At 33.4% G+C, this 17,276-nt stretch overlaps 1 protein-coding gene across 1 annotated transcript in view; it reads right to left on the minus strand.

The window, feature by feature from the left end:
• ccdc33 (coiled-coil domain containing 33) overlaps positions 1 to 8,984 on the minus strand; it is a 22,594-nt gene extending 13,610 nt beyond the window's left edge. Inside the window, exons 1-3 of the mRNA XM_051099939.1 lie at positions 8,778 to 8,984; positions 8,468 to 8,640; positions 6,405 to 6,468 (exon numbers count right to left, since the gene is read on the minus strand). Of these exons, the coding sequence (XP_050955896.1) occupies positions 6,405 to 6,468; positions 8,468 to 8,640; positions 8,778 to 8,822 (282 nt within the window). The 5' untranslated portion in view covers positions 8,823 to 8,984. The remainder of the gene's footprint in view (positions 1 to 6,404; positions 6,469 to 8,467; positions 8,641 to 8,777) is intronic.
• Positions 8,985 to 17,276: the final 8,292 nt, after the last annotated feature.

The following is a 17,276-nucleotide window of genomic DNA, read 5'->3' on the forward strand; positions in this document are numbered from 1 at the left end:
AAACTATGGTCAACACAAATTAACCATAGTTTTGCTACACTAACCATAGTTTATCCATGGTATTTGTAGTAAAACTGTGGTTATACAAATGGTAATCAAAACGCCACTTTTACTCTAATAAAACCATGGTTTTCGTCAGTCGGGTTATACGCCATATTTATCGCGGATGAGTCTTTTAGGGATAGACTAACAGGTCCTAGATCAAGTGATTTTCACAATTTACAACTTTTAACTGTCTTGTCCACTTATTTTTATTTTTTTATAAGACCGATTTCTTCAGCTGAACAATCGGTATGTTGTTAAACAACACTGCAATCCATTTAAAACACTGTACTTTAGTCCCTCACAGCCTCGTTTTCATTCCTGTCGAAAATTAAATAAAAAATAAATACGTCACTACCCTGACTCAGGTCTGTGCAACGAGTGACGGTTGCAGTTTCCCGCCACTAGGTGGAATCAAAGTCACATGTTCAGTCGGTTCACCGCGCCACAGCAGGATTAACATCAGTCTGTTTGTATGCGACATTTGTCTGAACTCGACTACCTGCCTAATCAACACTGATTTTAATGCTTTGCTTAAAACATTTAATCAATTTAAAAGGCGGGAAAGATAAACCGTCACTTTTAAAGTGTGTTTGGGTTAAAACAGCCGTTGTACATACAATCAGTCAGTCAGAAAAGGCTTCAGTATAGCGCTAGTAAGTAAGCAATCAATCCTCGGGCTGTAGTTTCTGGCAGACACTGAAACCCGAGTGAGAACTGGGCACACAGAAGATATAAACAGGGATTAGGATGAAATCCACCAAGTGAAAGGTAATTTTTCGTACAGTCCCTTTTCTGAAACTGCTGGACATTGATCAAACCGTGCAAACAGACAGTATCACCTAATATAAAGCTAGACAGAGCTAGATCGTCACAGTAATGTACCCTTGTGAAAAATTTGTAAATGTATTGTAAAAGTATATTTTTAAAAAATTGTACTTGCATATCCACCTTATTTTCCCTGCTAGGAGTGGGTGTGGCCATTTGTACATTTTATGGGTGTGGCTTCCGGTTTCATCTATGTCCAGATATTTTTAGCTGTACAAAACAGCTCGTTTTGCGGCTTGATATTGCATTAGTGTCTTAGCATGTTATTTTAATGTGTTACTTTACTTATAAACGCACTGGTTTGTGGTGCAAACAGTTTTACAGTTTACTGCATGTTGTTATTCTTCCCGTTATTTCCCTATAGCGGCTAATGAACCAGAAGTCTCACCCATAGACTTTGAAGAATAAGATGGATAATATTATATTAATATTATAGTAACAATATGCTAGTAACATTCTAATCATGCTAGAAACATGCTAACAACATGGTAGTAACTTTTTAATCACGTTAACAACATGCTAACAACGGGCTAGGAGTGGGTGTGGCCATTTGTACATTTTATGGGTGTGGCTTCCGGTTTCATCTGTGTCCAGATATTTTTAGCTGTACAAAACAGCTCGTTTTGCGGCTTGATATTGCATTAGTGTCTTAGCATATTATTTTAATGTGTTACTTTATTTATAAACACACTGGTTTGTAGTGCAAACAGTTTTACAGTTTACTGCATGTTGTCATTCTTCCCGTTATTTCCCTATAGCAGCTAATGAACCGGAAGTCTCGCCCATAGACTTTGAAGAATAAGGTGGATAATATTATATTAGGCAAGTTTTTTATTTTTATTTTTTTTACTGAATCAACTGGTTTTAGCTGGTTTTAACTGAATTAGCATAGAAACATACTAACAACAGGCTAGTAACTTGCTAATCATGCTAACAACGTGCTAGTAACATGATAATGCTAATCACACGCTAACAACCTGGTAGCAGCTTTCTAATCATGTTAACAACATGCTGATAACATGCTAATAATGCTAGAAACACGTTAGTAATTTGCTAATCATGCTAAAATCATGCTAGTAACTTTCTAATCATGTTAGCTACATGCTAATCATGCTAGAAACACTAACAACATGCTAGTAACTTGCTAATTATGTTAGAATCATGCTAGTAACTTTCTAATCATACTAACAACATGATAGTAACTTGCTAATCCTGTTAACAACATCATAGTAACATGCTAATCATGCTGGAAACATGTTAACAACATGGTAGTAACTTTCTAATCATGCCAAAATGATGCTAGTAACTTGCTAATCATGCTAGAAACGTGCTAACAACATGTTAGTCATTTGCTAATCATGCTAGAAACGTGCTAACAACATGTTAGTCATTTGCTAATCATGCTAAAATCATGCTAGTAACTTGCTAATCATGCTAATAACATGCTAATCATGCTAGCAAGCTGGTTTTAAGAAGAATAAGTTGGATAATATAATATTTTCAATGAAATAATAGGCAAGTTTTTTTTTTTTACTGAATCAACTGGTTTTAGCTGGTTTTTAATTGGATTATAGAAATGCTAACTACATGCTAGTAACTTGCTTATCATGGTAACAGTATGCTAGTAACATTCTAATCATGTTAGAAACATGCTAACAACATGGTAGTAACTTTTTAGTCATGTTAGCAACATGCTAATAACATGCTAATCATGCTTGAAACATGCTGGTAACTTGCTTATCATGGTAACAATATGCTAGTAACATTCTAATCATGCTAGAAACATGCTAACAACATGGTAGTAACTTTTTAGTCATGTTAGCAACATGCTAATAACATGCTAATCATGCTTGAAACATGCTGGTAACTTGCTTATCATGGTAACAATATGCTAGTAACATTCTAATCATGCTAGAAACATGCTAACAACATGGTAGTAACTTTTTAATCATGTTAACAACATGCTAACAACAGGCTAATCATGCTAAAAACAGTAACAACATTACTGTAACTTGTTAACCATGTTAGAATCATGCTAATCGTGCTAGAAACACTAACAACATGATTGTAACTTGCTAATCATGTTAGAATCATGCTAGTAACTGCTTTCTAATTATGCTAACAATATGGTAATCATGCTAGAAACATGTTAGCAGCATTGTAGTAACTCTTTCTTATCAAAAATCATACTACTAACTTGTTAATAATGTTAACAACATGTTAGTAACATGCTAATCATGCTAGAATCATGTTAGTAACATCCTAGTAACTTGCTAATAATGTTAACAACATGCTAGTAACATGCTAGCAAGATACTAGTAACATGCTAATCATGTTAAAAACATGCTAGTAACTTGTTAATTATGCTAGAATCATGCTAACAACATGCTAACGACATGCTAAATCATACTAGCGACATGCTAATTCATGTTAAATCATGCGACATGTTAATTTATGTTAAATCATGTTAGCAAAATGCTAAATAATGCTAGCAGGATGGCTAAGCCATCCTAAATCATGCTGATTCATGCTAGAAAGGTGTGTTCCTTCAATTTCAACAATTAAATTCAAACTTTAAGCTATTCAAAGTTATTTCAAACTTTCAGAAACTAAGTTCGTCTACAAGCTTTACTCATCTAATAATTTAATTATTATTTATTCAACTATTTAATAAAAGTTTATTTATTGAACATATTAAAAAAATATATAATTTCCAACCTATTTTGGATCATTTTTAAGCAATAATTAAATTAAATAAAACTACCAGGAAGACTGGGTTAAACATTTAAATAACCCAATCGCTGAGTTTATCCATATTTCACTCAGAGCATTTGTCAACCTGTCTTTATTTTGAATAGCTCATTCTATAGCATTGAACAATAGCATTCAGACATTAGCATTGTACTAAACACACAGCCGACCAGGGGCATTGTGGGATGTGCCGTATTTCCAGGCATCCTTTTGTGCCATTGTGTTAGTCGTATGTCGCACGTCATGTAACATGCCACGAGTCATCTGCTTTTCACTCGGGGTCACTGTGTGCATGAAAGGGGTCCTCTGGAGAGTCACACAGGGGGTCGACTGCGCATAAATGGGAGGGGCGGGAGAAGGACCGATTAGACGATTCCAATCTGGGCCAGTGTGCTTGTGGCTCCCTGGAGTCGTCTGAAAGAAATTGAGCGCTTAATTGAAAGGGCACACATGCAAGGTGAGAATGATGATCGGTGATGAGATGGGGCCCGCGGAGGGGACGAGACGGAGGGAATCATCTTGACCCAATGAACGAGTGAATGGAGAGAGAGATTGGTCCCCGCAGACCCTCTGTAGTCTGTACTGTTGCTCCAAACAATCACATTATAAAAGGGCCGGCCAGCCTCTCTCTTTGTTTCTCTGCGGGATGCTTTGCAATGATTCAGTCATGATGAGAAAAGAAAAGCCAATACAGTCTTTCCATTTCATCAAACCTTCCATAAACACTGCAGACATATAAAGGTCACCTTGAGATGGTCTCGAAGGATTTTATTTGAATTTCTGTGGTGTGAATATTCATAAAGAATAACAAAATATGCTTTGTTTTTATGTGTACGCTGGGATATGACATAAATATCGTCATTAGCACTTGTGGCCCACTGTTTTGCAGTCAAAAGACCTAGGGACCTACGATTTCTGCATTGCAGAAAACGTGGACGGAATCACAGAATCCAGTCGTAAAAATGGAATTTACTGTATGACGCTGATTGTCAAGGAATTTGTCAAAACAAAAGTTCGGTTTAACTTGAACAAACTGTGACAGAAATATATTATTTAATGTAATGAAACTACTACTACAATTATTATTAAGAAATTATTTAAAAAATATGTAAATACACAACACAGTATTTCTGAAAAAAAAAGAAGAAGAAGAAGAATAAATTATTATTTTTTAAAAACAAAAATATGATAATTATTGATGCTTTTGATTATTAAAATTTAATGAAACCATTAAAATGTAATCCTGAAACTTAATGGAAAACACAGAATTTGGTTAAAAAAAACTGCATTTGAGAAAAAGACAACGTATTTCATATAGGGCCTTAAAATTTAATTTTTGTTAAACCTTTAAAAAACTGCTGTTAAATTATGTACATTTCATGATTTCAATTAATTAGACATGGTTTCTAATTTATACTTTTTAAATTTAACTGTTAAAACAGAATCTAGAAATTGAAATTGAAAGAAAAAAAGAAAATGAAAACAGAACAAACAGATCTTGGCAAAAAAAAAATAAAACTGCATTTGAGAAAAAATAAAATGTATTTCATAGGGCCTTAAAAATAGAATTGTTGTTAAACTTTTATTAAAAAACAGTTGTGTACATTTCATGATTTCAATTAATTAGACATGCTTTCTAATTTATATATTTTATATATAATTTTTTATATATATCTAAACAGAGTTTAGAAAAATTAAAATGTAAAAAAAAAAAGATAAACGTAATCCAAAAAAATTAAAAAAAAGAAAAACTAAATTTGGAAGAAATAAAACTGCATTTGAGAAAAAAATAAAACATATAGGGCCTTCAAATAAATTGCTGTTAAATTGTGTAGGTTTAATGACTTCAGCTACAGTAATTAGACATGGTTTGTGATTAATATTCTCTAATTTAACTATTTCTACAAAAAAAGTCTAGAAAAAATTGGAACAGAATTTGGAAAAAAAAAAAAACAGAATTTGGGAAAAACATAAAATGGAAATTTTAGTTTGTGCAATTTGAAGGGTAATGGAAACGCAGCTAATGAGTTTGTTTCTTCACTGAAACAGATTTGAAGAAATGAAGCATTGCATCACTTGCTTACCAATGGATCCTCTGCAGTGAATGGGTGCCGTCAGAATGAGAGTTTAAACAGCTGATAAAAACAGTAATCCACAAGTAATTCACATGAATCCAGTGCATCAGTAAACATCTTGTAAAGCAAAAAGCGTGTTTGTTAAAAGAGTGTTTGTTAGAGACAAATGCATAATTAATATATTTTTAACTGGCTAAAATATGAGTTCTCTATCCATAATCTTGCTTTCTCCACTGAAAAAGTCTTGTCTGAACCAGGAAAAAAATTTGCACAGATCAAGCACCGTTTACCAACAATAACATTCCGAAACGGTTATAAACATTTTTGTTGGTGGATTTTGGTGTTAGATGACAACAGGATATGGAGTTTTTCACTGGAGGAAGCTTTATTTTGGATTATGGACTTTTAAGTTAAAACATCTTGATAATGGATTTGTTTCTAACAAACACTCAGCTTTTCACTTCACAAGATGTTAACTGATGGACTGGAGTGGTGTGGATTACTTGTGGATTACTGTGATGTTTTTATCAGCCGTTTGGACTCACATTCACTGCAGAGGTTCCATTGGTGAGCAAGTGACGTAAAAAAAGTGGACCAGAATTTATGTCAGTAGTTAAAAGTCTGGAAAGTCTTTTTGAAGAACTTCTGGGAAACTTCTATAGCAGTAACACACATATTGTAATAGAAATCTACTGTTTTGTAACTCACTTTAACCTGATGTTCAGTGACTTCACCTGCATGAGGGTCATCTTCAAATTCAGGCACTGGTGGACTGAAAAGAAAATATTTACAGCAACAAATAAACGTAACTATAGGTTCAAACCAAATCCAAAAACTGTTGGAGAAGTTCACTTCCATAACAAAAATGTACAGATAATGTACTCACCCCCTTGTCATCCAAGATGTTCATGTCTTTCTTTCTTCAGTCGTAAAGAAATTATGTTTCTTGAGGAAAACATTTCAGGATTTCTCTCCAAAACGTAGTTTAAATGCAGCTTCAAAGGGCTCTAAATGATCCCAGCTGAGGAAGAAGGGTCTTGCGAAACGATTGGTTATTATTTATATACTTTTTAACTCCAAATGCTCATCTTGTCTAGCTCTGCGATGTGCATGTGTACTCTGTGTTAATACAGTTAGGGTATGTCAAAAAACTCCCATCTTCTTTTCTTCTTCAACTTCAAAATCTTCTTACTTCGCTGTTTTACCTTTTTTCTTTGCATGTTTACTTTGTAAACACCGCAGTGATGTAGGACGATTTTTACTTAAAGCTGCTTTTAAACTGCACTTTGGAAGTTCAAACTTGGGAGCACCATAGAAGTCCACTATATGGAGATTGCAATGTTTTATTCAAAAAGCATAATTTCTTTACAACTGAAGAAAGAAAGACATGAACATTTTGGATGACAAGGGGGTGAGTACATTATCTGTAAATTTTTGTTTTGGAAGTGGACTTCTCCTTTAATAGGGGTCCTATTATGCTTTTTCAGTTTTTGGCATAGAGGGCATAGAAAATATCTACAAGTTACAAATCTCAAAGTCCACTCCAAAAGGAGATATTTAGTTTTTAAAAAATCCCTTTTCAAGAACTACAAGAATGGCTCCTTTGGACTACAACGTTTGTTTTCCCGATGTTATGATGTCACAACGCGGTCCATTAGAATATCATTCAAATAAATCCCGCCTACTGAAATTCAAATGGTTGGAGGGTGGGTGGGACGAGGTGGGGGATTGGCCTAACTTTAGCGATACAGTGTGGAGAGCCACTTCTGGGATATAAACACAAGCATTGACTGGAGTGACCATGTTCATCTCCGGTGGTAGTGTCGGAGCCACGCTGTAGCTGGTGCAGTGTGTGGTAAAAGTTTTGTTCATCATACAGTGTAGATAGCTTCATTTATAACGCGAGTGTTTTTTAAAATGCATAAACTTGCACTAGACTAGGCTAGGCTAATCAGTGATTCTTTGCTCATTTTCTGTAGCTTCTTTTTGAATAACTACGGAAATATAACCATTTTGTTGTCATGTTAAATACAAATTAAGTCATATTAGGCTGCTTTTAGCCTTACGCTGGAGCTGGTTTCGGGCAATGAAACTAACTATGTAAATAATTAAATAAATTAGCACGATAATATCATGCATCGTGATCAGGCTAGGATAGGACCCAACATTACTGTAGGGTATTATTTACTCACCCTCCATGCATCCTAGGTTTATATAACTTCTTTCTTTCAGACAAATGCAATCGGAGGTATATTAAAATTTATCCTGGCACTCCCAAGCCTTAGAACAACATAGACGGGTGTTTCTCCTCATCAGTCCAAAATAAGTCCAATAATGTGCATCCATCCATGGGTCAATAAAGGCCTCCTGTAGCGAATCGATGCGTTTTTGTAAGAAAAATATCCATATTTTAAAACTTTAATCTAGCTTACGCTAACAGTTGCACAGAGCTGCTTTGGCTAGGGGCGTGGCAGTACTAAAACAGTCTAAGCTGTTCGCCAATCACTAAACACTAGAACAGCTAACCAATCACAACACAGTTTGTTTTTTAGAAGGCGGGTCTTCATTAAACGTGGAACTAATTGAGCCATTTGTGCCAGGCTGGGAGAAATGTATTGTAATAATGTAAATTATATGAAAAATAATGCATTTTTCGATCCACCAAGCATGAGAGCATGTCCTAGTACATCCCCAAAACAAAATCAAGACTTTGTAAAAGAGCATAATAGGACCCCTTTAACTCTAGTAAACATTAGGTGATACACATATACCTTTTGAGTGGTGAATAAACATCAAACGTTTGGTTGAGCTGAGACTTTGACTTCTTCTGTGGTACAAATTCTGTCCTGCTCTGAGTTTTAGGCTTTTTGAGGAGGTGAAGATACTCCGACAGGATCTTAGAGACAGCATCATGTGACGGCAAATCATAAGAATCGCTTTCCATCTGACAGACAAACAAACTGTGCTTAATAACGGATCCTGAGAAAAGCAGTAGCAACAACTGTATATCAGACCAATTTAACAATATGGTTGCTAGCATGGTCAGTAATAACAGCAATTGGTCAGTAGTTTGCAGGTTACCTGTGCACCAGCAGGTTCATTCGGAGGTTTCTCTGGGTTCTGCATGAGGCTAGACAGTTCAGAGCTCTTGACAGGAATATTAAACAGCTGAATGAATGGCTGGATGAACTGACAGCTCTGACTATGTTAGCAACCCAACCTTGGGTTTCCACAACACAAATCCTGCCTGGCAACTTTATAGCTGCTAAACAGAGAGCACAATAGAGAGGTTAATCAAGTTCTTACAGATACACTCTATAGTAGTAAATAAAGTTATGTAATGCATGTGTATATGTTTGAATTTAAATTTTCTTTCTTGATGTTTTGTCCTCAATGAGCACCATCCTGTTTCCTGAAAGGCCATGGAAAATCGATGCACTGGCTCTGGTCTAGTCTGGAGATTGATGAGCAGCGAGTGCTAATGGTTTGTGCTCATGCTGTGAGGAGCTTGTTCCTTATTCTGCGAGTGGCTGTTGGCTCAGCATGACACCTGTACGCCTCCAAATACAATGTGTTCCTCTCCCCATGCCAAAGGTTACTGCATATTAATATTCATTAAGCAGCACCATGAATCATTAGGCAATCATCTGACACCACTGAACTCAGAATATTGTTTTGCTTAAAAGGGCATAATGGAAATAAGGAAATCTGGATATGATGTCAGAACCATGAGGAAATTAACATACTGCATGGTTAGCCAAACATAACATAGTATTTTTTATTTTTTTTTTTTTTTTTTATATACATATAGAGGTTTTAAAGGTTCCTAAAGGTAGTGAAAATGGGACGGGGAAATATATTTTTTTGTAAACATTTTTGTAAACACAATTGTTATCTATTTATAGTATTATATAAATAAAAATATTTTGTTTTTATGTTTTGTTGTGTGTCATATATATATATATACATACACACACACATTTATTTCATTTTTTATTTTATATTATTTTCATTACATAAATTAATTATTACATAAAACCATTTTTATGTATGAGGAAAAAAACAACAACAATTTCTTATTACTACATTTTTTATTATTACCAATACTGAAAAAAAAACAAAACAGTTGTGCTGCTCAATATTTTTGGGGAAACCAGAATTCTTTGAAGTTTAAATGAACAGCATTTATTTGAAATAGAAATATTTGTAACATTAAAAAGGTGTTTACTGTTACTTTTGATCAATGCAATGCATCCTTGCTGGGGCGAAAAAATAATTATTTCTTAAAAAGGTCACGTTAAAATTCTGGGTTACCATAAAACAAAAAAAAAAAAAGAAGAAAAATAGGTGAAAATATTTTAAAATGTAATTTTAGTCCTGTGATACAAAACTACTATGTTTTCATATTTTGGAAAAATACTATTTATTTTAAATGTTTAATTAGTCGTGTAAAAATTAGAGTGACTTTGAAATTGAGTTACCATTTTTAATAAATAAATAAAGACAGTGTGTGTATGTATATACAGTATATATGTTATATGTTATGTTTATAAATTTTATTTTTATTATATAAATTAATTATTATATTTTTCACTTTTTTATTACTGTCACTTTTATATTTATTTATTTGTTATAGAAATTAATTATGACATAAAACACTTATTTTTCATTTTCAGACGAGAAAAAAAAAAAAAGACCACATTACCAAATTTTTTTATTATTACCAATATTGAAAACAGTTGTGCTGCTCAATATTTTTGGGGACAATAGAATTCTTTTAAGTTTAAATAGACAGCATTTATTTGAAGTAGAAATATTTTTACATTATAAGTGTGTTTACTGTCACTTTTGATCAATGCAGTAAATCATCACTGAAAAAAAGTAATTTCTTAAAAAGGTAAAATAAAGAGAGGGAAAAGTAATAATTAAAAAATTCTGGGTTACTATGTAAAAATAAATAAATAAAATATTTTAATTAATTAAACACATTACAATTATTATCTATTTATAGTGTTATATAAATAAATGATATATAAATATAAAATATAAAATGTAATTTTATTCCTGTGATACAAAGCAGTTATGTCTTCATATTCTGGAATATTATTATTTCTTTTAAATGTTTAGTCATGTAAAATTCCATTTACCATTTAGTTACAATTTTTAATAAAAAAAATAAATTATTAATTATTAAAGATTTTTTTTAATTAATCAATTAATATCTATTTGTAGTATATATAATAATAATAATAATAATAATAATAATAATAATAATAATAATAATAATACAATTTATTCCTGTGAAAAAAGCTGTGTTATGTTTGCATATTTTGGAAAATTAATTTTAAAAGTTGAACTACTGGTATGATTCATTTTAAATATTATTTTATATATTAACATTATTTTTCATATATACATATATACATATATATATATATATATATATATATACGAGCATGCAGATGAGTTTCCCTGATGCAAACCAGTTGTTGCAGCAGCTGTCTGGGTGGCTGGTCTAAGACGATCTTCTAAGACGAACGGTGAAGATGCTGGATGTGAAGGTCCTGGGCTGGTGTGGTTACACGTGGTCTGCGGTTGTGAGGCCGGTTGGATATACTGTCAAATTCTCTGAAACGCCTTTGGAGAATGGCTTATGATAGAGAAATGAACATTCAGTTCACGGGCAACAGCTCTGGTGGACATTCCTGCAGTCAGCATGCCAATTGCACGCTCTCTCAAAACTGTGGCGCTGTGCTCTGTGATAAAACCGCACATTTTAGAGTGGCCTTTTATTGTGGCCAGCCTAAGTCACACCTGTGCAATAATCATGCTGTCTAATCAGCATCTTCATAGGCCACACCTGTGAGGTGGATGTATTATCTCAGCAAAGAAGTGCTCACTAACACAGATTTAGACAGATTTGTGAAAAATATTTGAGAGAAACAGGCCTTTTGGTTACATAGAAAAAGTCTTAGATCTTTGAGTTCAGCTCATGAAAAATGAGGGCAAAAACAAAAGTGTTGCATTTATAATTTTGGTCAGTGTATATAAAATATAAAAAATATAACATTTATCAAAAAAAGTCAAATACTGACATTAAATAAATACAATCAATGATTTTACCTCAAGGCTGTGTGAGCATGTGTGTCTGTCAATCACGTCTAAATGAGTGTGTTTATCAGCGCTAGAGACACATCACTCTCACGAGACAAAACGCAATACTGCAGCAACCAGACGTGCTGAGTCCAATAACAATAAGCAATTAGTTTACCACCAAAACAGCTTTGTTTGGAAAAAAGACCATTTTCAAGGCAATGATTTCTATTGTTCAGATTTATCATATTTTTAAATTACTTTCCATTAAAAAAAAACGAATTCATCAAAATGATTGGTCTCTAACTTGTATTGCTATGGCAACACGGCAGGCCAAAGCGCATCAAGAGCGCTGTGGAGAATAATTCCTTAACCACACAAACACTCAACCGTGTGAAAACTGCTGCCAGTCAGACGGAAAAAAAAAAACAGACCATATGCAACAAAACTAATCCAAAGATAAGCCTTATTTCTTTTTAATTAATACAACTAATGACACGTCTGGTATATTTTCAATTTGTGGAACATATTTGGATGTATTTTAGACCTCAGACTTTTTCCTGAGGCTTAAAATATTAAACATCATAAGCAAGATCTAATAAAGTAAATATTACTCCTCCAAAGCGACTGCTTTAATTCCTAATGAATTATTCACTCTGTCCTTGCAGCTATGAGCTCTGAGAGACGACGACTGCATCCGGCAGTTCAGAAACCTTCATTTCACATTCAGACCAGCAGAAGTGTCTCTACCTGAGGCTCAGCCCAGATCTGATCCCTTTCCATCAGTCCGGGGCGGATCGGGACAGAGATGTGAGGGGAGTGAGAGACTGACAGACGGGGTGAGAGGGCTGTGACTCCAGATTGGCCGCTGATTGCGGTGTGCCGTACGCTTTGCACTGTCTTTTTTATCCCGGCATCAGTATTCAGCACACAACCTACTAAACACAGCAAATGGGGCTTCAGAAGACTGACAGGACTGAGTCTGCTGCCACACGGAGCTCAATTACCCTCAGAACGGGGCGACGTCTCTGGAGTCTTCTTCACCGACACGCTCTCTCTGTCTCCTTCGCTTCATTTGTCCTTTCCTGTATCCCTTTTGGTGCACTTTTCCTATTTTTAAAATATGTCTCATTCTTTGAATTAATAATTAATAATAATACCTTTAAAACATGTATAGTGAGAACATAACACAGTACAATCTAAATTATGCTAAAATATGATATTAAATCTAACTGGAAAAAATAACTGTTGTTTCCAAACAGGTTTACCTGTATATCACTGGTTGAACAAAAATATAGTCCCGCCCTAAACTCATGTTCATTGGTCGAGCCAGAAAATGACATACTAGACTTTTTAAGATTTTAAAATGCTTATTTTGTTTGAATTTGAATATTGTCGTCAGTGTTTCTCATGCTAATTTTACTTTACAGTACTGTTCTTCAGATTTAAACCAGATTTTGATGCTGTACCTTTAAGAGTTACATCTGAAAATAATCTCTTTTATGACTGGCTAATGTCTTCAAGTAACCAAGTAACCCTAAGGGGCACTAAGAAATGTGTTTTGTGTGTAAAAATGTATTAATGTAAATGTAAATGTAAATGAACTTATTTATTTTAAATAAATTGTATTAATTAATTTGGTTTTAATTACATTTAATTATGTAAAAATTATTAAATTAAAATCAGAAAGGATGTGTAATCAGCTAAATTTATAAAACTTTAATAATTTATTAATGTTTTAACAATAATTGTGCCCTTTTATTTTATTTTATTTTATTTTATTTTATTTTATTTTATTTTATTTTATTTTATTTTATGAAATTCTATTTTGTCTGTTCTGGATTCTGTTGTCTTTTTATTTTCTTTTTTATATATAAAATAAATGTGGTAATAAAATTAAATTTATAATTCATAAAATTTTAAATAATCTTGTCAACAAACAAAATTTGAACAATTTCTTTTCTTTTCTTTTCTTTTCTTTTTTTTTTGGCAAAAATAGTGCTGCACAACAGAGGTTTACAGTTTAAATTAAAACATGGACAAAAAATAAACCATAATAATAAATCCAATAAACTGTATTATTATTATTGTACAATAGTATATATTTGTCATAATTTCTTCAAATTAAACCAAATGCAAATACATGTTCAAAATCCTGTAAAGTAACAAATTCCTTTCTTCCTTTTTTTTTTTTTTTTTTTTTTTTTGGCAAAAATAGTGCCCCCCAACAGAAATTTAGTTTAATTTAAAGCATGGGCAAAAAAATGTGATATATTTTTTGTTATTCCTAATAAACTGTATTAATAAATCTAACAAACTGTATTATTATTAATATTATTGTACAATAGTATATATTTCTGTCAGAATTTCTTCAAATTGCAAATGCAAATACATATTCAAAATCCTGTAAAGTAATAAATATAGGGCCCTAAGAAGTGTTTTTCATTCTTAGTTGTCCTTATGTTTACCTTTCCCAAATTCATTTTATTTTTCCCCAAATTCTGTTTCTCTTATTCACTTTTAATTAGTTGTATAAATTCATTTGAAATATTCTGGATAACATTTATGTAAAAAAATATTGGTTTAATTAAAATCAGAAAGGATGTGTAATCAGCTGAATTCATAAAACTTTAACTATTTAATAATTTATCAAAGTTTTATTAATAATAGTTCCATATGTAACTTTATTTATTTATTTTTTATTTAATTAATTTTTGTTTATTTAATTTTAATTTTATTTTATTTTATTTCCAGTTTTTTTTTTTCTTTTTTTTTTTGACATCGTAAAAAAAATGTGGCAATAACACTTATTTATGAAATGTTTAATAATTTTGTAATCAAACAAAATTTGAACAATTTCCTTTCATTGTTTTTTGGCAAAAATAATGCTGCACAACAGAGGTTTACAGTTTTAATTAAAACATCTGCATGTAATATTTTGTTATTCCTAATCATGCTAGCAACCTGCTAGTAACTTGCTAACAATATGCTAGTAACTTGCTAATCATGCTAACAACATGCTAATCATGCTAGAAACATGCAAATCATGCTAACAACATGCTAGTAACATGCTAATCATGTTAACAACATATTAGAACATGCTAGAAACATGCTAGCTTTATTAACTCCCTGGAGCTGTGTGGAGCACTTTTTATGATGGATGGATGCACTTTTTGGGCTTCAAAACCTCAGCAACCATTTATTGCCATTATAGCTTGGAAGAACCAGGATATTTTTTTTTTTAACATAACTCCACCTAAGATGGCTTGAGGATGAGTAAATCGTGGGGTAAATGTGATTTTGGGTGAACTATCCCTTTAAGTCTACAGCCCTGTTTTTGCATTATTCATCCAAATTCTGTGAAATTCTGTATTATACAGTAACTTGTCTTTTTATGACTAGATCCCCCAGCTTTTTCTTATTGCGGAAATCATATATGTATATATCATATGCATTTATCTCTATAAATAATATAAAATTCTACAAATCTGATTCAGTTGAATTAGGTTTCTTTCACCCATCCATTCTCTCTCTTTCAGTCTGGACTGGACGACCTTTTGATTTTAAAAAGCCCTGCAGTTTTTTCTCTCTCACACTTTTCCTGTCGACTCTCGCCCTCCTAGTGACAGACGGCTGGATGTGTTAATGGAGGTACGGGTGAGTGCGTGTGTGTGCGTATGACACAAAGGCAAGTGTGTGTGAAGAGAAATGAAAGGATGGATTCATACACCTGCTGTCTGTGAGTTTCTTAAAGGAAAAGTATCATAAAAAATATATCCTTCTGCAGACATATGATAGCTTTGTGCGAGGAACAGACTGAAATTTCATTGTTCCACCTCACAAAACTTGACGACATACAGGGAACTATCATTACGCTCAAGTCAACTAGGGGAGGGTGTTATGCTGAAACGAAACAACAAATAAACACATTTATTTGCATGCATAAATAAAAGTCCCATCAATGTCCATGCGAGCACACGGAAATGAGACTCAGTGAAAAAGCAATCTGTTCCAAAGTGTCTCATTCATATTAATGTTCAATATAAGGAATCACACCCCCTGCCAGGAGATTCAGATGAGGGTCTAAAACAGCCGAACGCTAGCGTGTTTTTCTTCTCTCTCTCTCTCTCTCTCTTTCTCTCTCTCTCTCTCTCTCTCTCTCTGTGTGTACAGTCTGAAAGCCAGATGAATTTTTAATGCATCGGTCAGATCCACATCCTCTTCCTTCAACAGGAAGCAGAGATCAACTTCTTTCATTTATACTGCTTGTAAAGTTCATCTCCTTGCTTATTTAGAAATGGTAAAATGTGTGTGTGTGTAGAGAGAGAGAGAGAGCATCTTAATTTTTACAACAATTTATTATATAATTGACAATTACAATTTATAATTTATATTATGGATATAGCCGCAAGCAGCGATTACCGGGAAAAAAGACATTGTTTAGCATGCCTGTAACCATCTAAATCAATTAAAAAGGCATTTTTGGCAAATCCAGGTAATTTACCATAGAAATATTGTTTTTTAATGCTTATGATTATTATAGTGCTAGCTGTGGTCCGATCCCTTTAAAACGTTGCGTGCTTGTATAGAATCACCTGTCACATGTGCTCACCAGGTTTCATGAAGTTTTGAGTTTTCCTTTAGGCTTTATAGGATTTTGGGTAAATTTGGTCAGGCCTTTGGGGCCGTGAGTCAAACAGGCCCATCCGAGTTTCATTCTAATCAGCTTCTGTTTACCTTGTCTAACAGGTTCTCAAAGTTCGTCGGCCAGTGGCGGCCATGTTTTTTCAGATACGCAAATGTCCTTGTAGACACTTGTGGCACTTTGGACCAAGACCGTGCACACCAATTTTCACGTTTTTAGGACAAATGGTTGCACAGTTATACCCATTTATATGTTTTTTTCCTCTTATAGTGCCACCAAGTGGCCAAGCTCTGTGATTTTCTCTTGTGACCTCAGATCGAGCTCTTACATACGTGTTCTGAGTTTGGCAAAGATATCTCATAGACATTTTACTAAAAGTGGCCCTGCCGCTTTCAAACATTTTGGTACCAATTTGGTGCCATATCAGGCAAAAAACCTAGAACTAGTTCACAAAAGTAGTTTTTTTTTTTACATCCTCTCAAAAATTTAACAAACGATTTGATTGACAGCAGCGGTTTTAGAAGCAAAGTTGTCTGGAATGAGGAGTTCTATCATATGATACAAATATTGTGCATATGAGTGAAAAAACCATGCAACGTACAGTTGTTTACGCCCCCCTATTTCTTTCATATTTCTCTCAGACCTTTGGGGCTGTGATTCACAAAGGCCCACCGATTATCGTTCCGATTGGCCTCTGTTAACCTTGTCTAACAGGTGCTCAAAATTCACCGGTCAATGGCGGTAATATTTTTTGAGATACGCAAATGTCCTTGTAGACACTTGTGGCACTTTGGACCAAGACCATGCACACTAATTTTCATGTTGTTAGGACAAATGGTTGT

This window comes from Labeo rohita, chromosome 25 (genome assembly GCF_022985175.1).
Source record: "Labeo rohita strain BAU-BD-2019 chromosome 25, IGBB_LRoh.1.0, whole genome shotgun sequence".
Classification (NCBI taxonomy): Eukaryota; Metazoa; Chordata; class Actinopteri; order Cypriniformes; family Cyprinidae; genus Labeo; species Labeo rohita.